Raw genomic sequence first — 7,862 nt, 5'->3', positions numbered from 1 at the left:
CAATGCTCCATATCCAATCTGCTTCTAAGGATTTCATGAAGGCAAGTAATGGGTTTTTGTAATGCTTTTAAATAATCTCCCTCTGCCTCCACACACAAACTGCTCAACGCTCAGCCACAGGGAAGGAAAACAGCCTACTTTTGCAATTTAATTTATGTAAGATGGTATTTTGAACCAAAGAATAAGTAAAAAATGTTTGATATGCTTTCTTAACCTGAAAAATCTCTTCCTGAGCGATTTGTATAATTGCACAATATGGTGACATTACCTGTTAGATTAGCTAACATGAACCAGCAATAAAAACAATTCAGTGGCATTTATTATTATTAATTCATGTTAATTTCAACATTTATTAATACATTATTAAGTTGTATCAACATTAGGCTATGGATCTGAGCTAACATGAACTAATGTGGACAGTTTTAGTATTTTTATGGACCCTTTTCAATTTCCTGGGATCTCAGAAGCTGAAGGCCTTGCGCCTGTTCAACTCTATTGCATCGCTGTCGAGGAATAATTAGCTGGTGAAGTGGATTTACTTATTGTAGAGTTAAAAAAAATTATCATGAGCAATGTAATATTTGAAACGGATGTCATATCAGATGTCAGGAGACCAGGAAGATTCCAAAACGAGCGGTTCATTCAGTAAGAACTTACCTTTGCTGTGAAAATACAAACCGTAAGAACGCAGCGACGTGAAGAGGAGACGACAGCAATTATAATTTTTGTATTTCCATTGGCTCCAATAACAACTTTCTAAAAGAGGGAAAAAATATCGAGAGATTCATTACGTTGGTCAGAAGAGAGAAAAGTGTCAAATTTGCCGTCGTTGTATTAGAAATGTAGGCTATTAGACACCCTCACGCTGCAGCGTTAAATCGGTTTTTTTTTTTTTCATTTACTGACAAGGTAACACACAATATATCATTATAAATGTGTATTAATTTGTTTGAAAATGAAAATATTAAATACTTTAGGCCTATTTGCGATGAATGTGGAAACTGATGACAACGTTGTCAAAATGACGTTCCGCGCACTTTTCCACGTATCCGTGAAAACGACTAAAATCGCTGTTAGGCCAGTAGTTGGCGATGTCACTTTGAAAAGAAACACTTCACAAATTTGCGTTTTACACAGAGATGATAATGGTTGCATTTTCAGGCCCCCCAAATGGCGTTGTCGTGTAAATTAATGGCCAAAACGCTTAAAAAAAAAGTTTTCCGTTTTTAGTTTAACAGTGTAAAAAACGGCCCCAAACTTCCCCTTAACACAGATTAATAAATAACAAATGAATTGCTCATTAATGCATTATTTATCATTAATGGGACCTGTAGCTATGGACGACAAGTTCAAAAGAAGGAGGCTATTCCACAATGGTTTAATTTCCAGATTTTAGTTTTTACATAGCTTGTTCTGTTGTGTGTGTGTGTGTGTGTGTGTGTGTGTGTGTGCACGTTGGATCCTTCGGTCTTGATCAAACATCAAGCTTCTTCTTTTTCTCCTAAACTCAGTCTGTATTTGAGCATTTGAGCTGCTCTCAACATCTGCTTTGAACCGAACATCAAAAATACACAACACAAAGAGCCGCCTGACTAACCACCCTTCTCTCTTCTCTCTCAGAGATTACGGATGCCATTTGAAGAGTGTCAGATGTACTTTTGATTTATATTTGTGACACAGCAGACCAGCTATCTTCAGTTTAAGACGATAAACTGTTTGGACAATTTGAGCACTGGTTCTGGAGGATCATTTTCATAACCATACATTCAGCAAAGCACTGCAGCAGAACATCGACTCTATTTTGAATGACTTATTTACATAAAATATTCTGTGCATTTTCACACAAACACACCAGTCTCCTGAGAAATTAGGCCCTGTAATGAATTAATGGGATATAGCCATAGCAGTGATGGAGTATTATGTGAAACAAAAAGGAATGCGGAATGTATATAAACGTATAAACACGACACATGCCAGACCAAATGCACTCTATAGGGAAACATTGTTTGTATTCCATTATCCTCAGCACACTTTATTTTATACATGTACTTAGTAATAACAGTAAATTATGCTTAATTACATGCAACTAACCCTTAACCAAACCCTAATCCTAGTAAGTGCATGTTGTTAATTAATATTACTCAGTACTTAAATACATAATTACACTGTGACAATGAAACCTTTATTTTAAGGTGTCCATGTTACAGTGTATCTATTAAGTAGCTGAGTTATATAAATGAACTAGGGTTAGGGATTGGTTTATGGTTAGTTGCATGTAATTATGCATAATTTATAGTTATTATAGTAACTACGTATCATGTGTAACAAGGACATAAAGTGTTACAGACATTTGATATGGTAAGCAAATTAATTAGCTCTCTAAGTTGTGTTATTGTTATACATCAATTTAGCTCTCTATTTGCTGACAATAATAACCCTGATAAATAGTCTTGCACTGCAGAACACGAATGCTTCATATCATCATCCCTCCTGAGTTTGGATCCTCTGAGATGTGTGAAAGTGGGAACTGAGCAACACCAAAGCTGTGTTTGAGATGTCAGTGTTGACAACAGTGAGGCATATTTTTAACAAGAGTAAGCTTTTTAGTCTTGGCAGATGTTTTGTGTCTTCTGCAGGTGCTGATGAACAGGGCATCATGCTATAAATAAATATTTAGTACATTATTCAGTGAATATTGCCTTCATTTTGTTACTTATAAGTGCATTTAAAAAAATTAAAAAATACATTTAAATTTTTTTTGCTTTGAAAACCTGGGTTATTATCATTAACTAAAGCTAAACTCATTCAAAAAATTATTTTATTACTTGAAATAAAATAAACATTAATAATAAAAAAACTCAGCTAGTTGCCAAGGCATCGTTTCACATTTTCGTTTAGTTTAAGTACTAAAATAACAAACTAAATAAACTAAAATTAAACATTATTAAAATAATACATAATCCTAATATATATATATATATATATATATATATATATATATATATATATATATATATATATATATATATATATATATATACATATTTTAAAAAAAACACAAAAATATATAGATAATATAATATAGAAAATATAAAATATATTAAAAAAAACAAAAACATGATATAATAAAAATAACAAAAACAACTAAATTACAAACTTTAACTAAAATTAACATAATAGTATATAAATGATCCTAAAATAGCACTGCTGCATATCATTTTCAGCATTTGAGCCTCTCTATTAGTTAATGGTTCTCTTTCCCTTAAGTCTCAAATCGTACACTCCTTCCAGTTCTACTGATTCTTCGTTTATCTGTCAAGCCTGCAAAAGGGAATCTAAGCCACATCAAATAAAGACTTTAATCTTCTTATACACCAGGGCAGATTAACACGCAGTATATGTGTCACCTCACTTAAAGAGACACTGTTAAAAACTGATGGAAGATAAATACTCATAAATCAGACAGAAGGATTTCATTTCAGTTCGAATGCTCCAGTAAAAATCTCTACAGTGATTCCATACAGCCTGACATTTAGTCTCCATTCATTTAAATATAAATAAAAAACACTTTAAGGTTATCAGGTTTATATATGACCTTTTGTTGTAAAGAGCATCTGTGTCTATGACAGGTATCAAAGGAAAGCCTTTTTACCAATAGCCGTATTGCCTCTGCTGTTTAATTTCAAAAGACCATGGAGAATATTGTGCTTTTCACTTTCATATCCACAATAAATCAAGCAGTTTCTCTTTATTTCAGGACCAGCTTAAGGTTGTATGGAAAAAAATGTGTCCTGAATAACACTTAGGTGGAGGTGCTGGTTGTATAGCTCATAAGGAGAAGGTAAAACAATAGAAGAAGCCGAAAAACAGCCATTCTGAATCTCTTTTTTCCCATAAAGTGGAAACCTCACACGAGCAGTCAAATGGCTTATTCATCATCTCTTCATTTTGACCTAGATTTTATAAATAACCAAATTGGGTCAATTTACATCTAGTATAATACACCCTATTATTATTATTGTATATATATGTTTTTATATTTAGTAGATTCCGCACATTTAGTATGTTACTATAATAATAAAAATAGGGCTGTAGTAGTTTGCTTTTTGCTATCTGTGTAAAAAGAGCATCAGTTATTACTCTTAAGTAATATTTAAAAATTAATCTTGCACAGAAGAGCATCTATTTATCAAGTCTAAATTCTTGTTTTATTTGTTCAAAAAAGAACCATTGAGATTTGATTTGTATTAGCCTATTATGTATTTATATTTATTTTTCCTACAAGCATATTATGTTAATTTGTAAATGTGTACATAATCCTACAGTTTATACCTATTTGGTTTATTTTAGGGCTGTCAAAAGATTAATCGCGATTAATCGCATCCAAAATAAAAGTTTGTGTTTACATAATATATGTGTGTGTACTGTGTATAATTATTTTGTATATATAAATACACACACATGCATGTATATATTTAAGAAATATTTGCATACTGTATATATTTATATATAATTTATATTATATATAAATATAATTTTTTTATATATAAATTACACATTTTTCTTAAATATATACAAGCATGTGTGTGTATTTATATATACAAATTTAATTATACACAGTACACACACATATATTATTTAAACACAAACTTTTATTTTGGATGCGATTAATCGCGATTAATCTTTTGACAGCCCTAGTTTATTTATTACTATTATTGTTATATTAATATTTGTATGTATGGTTAATCATGTCAGTGGAAAGGGTTATTGTTAACGCTTTGGAAAAGTATACAGAAAAAAAACCAAAGACAAATCTGAGATTCTCTGAAAAATAATTTATTTGCAGAATAAAATAAAAGTTATTTTGGCATAAAAAATGATACGAAAAGTACACTGCTTTTTTTGCACTGTGTCTTTTGAATACAGCACTATTATTAAACTGCTGAAGAAACAGCATGCGCACAGTGCCATGTCTTATTGCAGTGAAGTGAAAAAAAAAAGAAGAAAAAAAATTCGTTTAATCTCAACCCAAAGCTAAAACACACTTTACATGTAATATTATAAGTGTATAAAATGTCATTCTTCACCTAACTCATAAATACCAAGGCCCAGCCTGAATGTTATTTGCCTTACAGCGAGATCAGAGCAATACTTGAATGACATTGATCTTCTGCCATTTAATAAAATGACCTTTTCCCCAAAACTTCTCCTCTGATGTCAGTCATGCTGTCACAATATTCCTCTTCCTCTAGTCACAAACATGCCATTATTGTCATCTGAATAAAGAGGCGTTCTTATATTCATTAATAAAACTATGCATAAACAGTCTCATTCTCTATATTTGTCTTCATAATCCAAAACAAAATCTAATGACAAACATCTTACAAAGAAAAAACATATATTCATAATAGACAAAAACGTTTTTCAAATACGCTCTCCCACTATTGCACATATGTATAAAGATGCCGATAATGTACAGTATCAATGACCTTTACAAATTAAGACATTTTAGGCCTTAAAGGGGCTATATGTAGAATTCAGAAACCCTTACTAGCGACATCGGTGGCCGTTAAGTGAACTGCAGCCAGCAGCTTATTGCTCGCGCTCAAGAGACTGAACGTGATTCAATTTAGAGACTTTTAGATTAATATGTAAATATGGGCTGCGCGCTTTCCTCTCAATAACACAATAAACACACAACTAAAATGGCAGCAGTTAAGAGAGTATCTGATCATAGCGATGTGGATATGTTTGAACCAGCTCCAGTCGACGACAGGTGAGGTAATTCAAATTACACTGTTATGATAGTTTGATTATAAAGTATATTTAAGAGTATAGACCATATAGATCTGGATATGTGAGACTATTTAGTTTGAATTAATACCTTTTATTTGCACGACACATTGACATTACAGTACAGAGTAGCTCTTTCGTATTATTGTATAAACATTAATTCATGTGTCATTAAACGGAAAAGGAGGATTTTCCCGGTAAAACCGGTCCAGTCTACCAGTCTACAGGCTTTCACAGACAACCTAGATGTCTCGTTTTTTAAGTTTGATTACAAGCTGTTCACACATTGGCAATAAAAAGCGCTTAATACGTGAAAGTTCTTACATGTAGCCCCTTTAATAATATAAATTAACAGCAGAAAGCAAATGCTGCAAAAAGCACTTAGAAAAAAAACCATCTCTCAAACACCCTTTTGAATGTTTTAAGAAATAATTGATATAGTTTTCATATAGAAAATCCTAGTATGTATACAATAGAATTATACTGTATATTAGTATTGATAATGCATTAAATGATCCCCATAATACCAGATTGGATGGAGCCCAAGAACATGAACATAATCAACTAGCCTCATCTGATGATGGATAACAAGTTAAACTTGTTCATTTTAGTTAGCTTTTTACTTGAAAAATGGTAAAAACAGTCATTTTGTGGCTGCATTTGAGTATGATGTCTGCTAATTTAACAAACCAGCTACCAGTCAATGAAACAGTTGGGCAACTTCAACTAACTACTACAACATTTTACTGGCACTGGAGAAACAGTACTTCTAAAAACAAGATGGACCCAGTAGAAGAGTTTGAATGAGTTTACAATAAAGTGCAACGACAGTCCTGCACATCCTGGAATAAGAGCTCAACTCAAAGGACCGTCGTTCAGTAGAATGATGCTTGAATTAGCGTGTGTGTGTCTGAACCCTCTATAAAACGGACTCCATGTTTTCACACCACTCATGATCCTCCAGGTTATATATAAATTTAGTCCTGTTGACTTGGCTTTGACTGCTGTCCTTTCCGAGACTCTCCAGATTCATGCTGGACGAGAACATTTCTGTGGGCGTGACATATCCCTCGTGGTTTTTAATGTATTTCTTGTAGTTTCTGCGCAAGCATTGCCAGGTGGTTGTGTAGAGGAGGAACGCCACAATTTTGAGAACGATGGCCATGCCGACGTACAGGTGGCGGTAGGTCACGTTGTCGTACAGCAGACAGGCACCTCTCTCCCCGCACTCGGTGCTCCAGAAAAGGCATGTAGAGTCAATCCCCGCACCAAATATCAAAGGAGGGGGAATGAACCCTGCAAGATGGATTGAGCTGCTGTGATAATCTCTCATATGCGTAATTGATTTTGAAGACATAATAACATTTTATTATTACATTTTAACTTCACTTAGGGTGTGTTCACACTTGGCAGGTTTGGTTGGATTAAAACAAACTCTGGTGCGATTGCTATTTTAATGTGGCTCGTGGCTTAAGTGTTAACTGAACCCTGGTGTGCATCAAACAAGCGGACCGAGACCCACCTTTTCAGAGCTTCTAAACATACTGTTGATGCGGTTTGGCTGAGATATGAAAGCAACGTGGACAAAAGACATCTGTCCGGATGTGATGTCTCAAGATGTGACCCTTAAGAGGACAGATTGCTCAAGGATACCTGTTTCTTCCCATCATGTTGCCCAATGCAGTTTGGTACAGGCGTCAGAACTGAAGATCTTCGCTTGTGTGCGCAATGGAGGAATTCCTGGTGCTTTTTTGACTTCTTTACAAGCCATAAAATGACCACGTTTAGCACAAAGCATTGTTGATGTCAGTGTGTGAACCAGGACATTTTCTTTTTTAGTCCGGACCAGAAGAACCAAGAGAACTGAACTACAAGCGTGAACACACCCTTACACACATATTTTGTATTTTGCAATATCATGTATGTGTTAAAGGAATGAACAAAGTCTTAATTTTTCTAAATAATATAGCAATTTACTGATAGAAAACTACTGGTTTTTTTACAGAAGTGGCAAATAACCTTGCTCCTTGTTTCACAACGTTTGGATAGCAAGGAAATTGAGTCTTTAA

The 7,862-nt window shown here is 33.7% G+C and overlaps 1 protein-coding gene across 2 annotated transcripts in view; it reads right to left on the bottom strand.

Annotated features, from left to right (window-relative positions):
* Positions 1 to 5,012: 5,012 nt before the first annotated feature.
* slco3a1a (solute carrier organic anion transporter family member 3A1a) overlaps positions 5,013 to 7,862 on the bottom strand; it is an 86,353-nt gene continuing 83,503 nt past the window's right edge. For both annotated transcript variants that reach the window (XM_079874803.1, XM_079874802.1), the window contains one exon: positions 5,013 to 7,089. In XM_079874803.1, the coding sequence (XP_079730929.1) occupies positions 6,713 to 7,089 (377 nt within the window). In that variant the 3' untranslated portion in view covers positions 5,013 to 6,712. The remainder of the gene's footprint in view (positions 7,090 to 7,862) is intronic.

The sequence above is a fragment of the Squalius cephalus genome, assembly GCF_949319135.1.
Source record: "Squalius cephalus genome assembly, chromosome: 6".
Classification (NCBI taxonomy): Eukaryota; Metazoa; Chordata; class Actinopteri; order Cypriniformes; family Leuciscidae; genus Squalius; species Squalius cephalus.
Note: the sequence above shows the minus strand (reverse complement) of the source record. Positions and strands in the feature narration are given on the sequence as shown.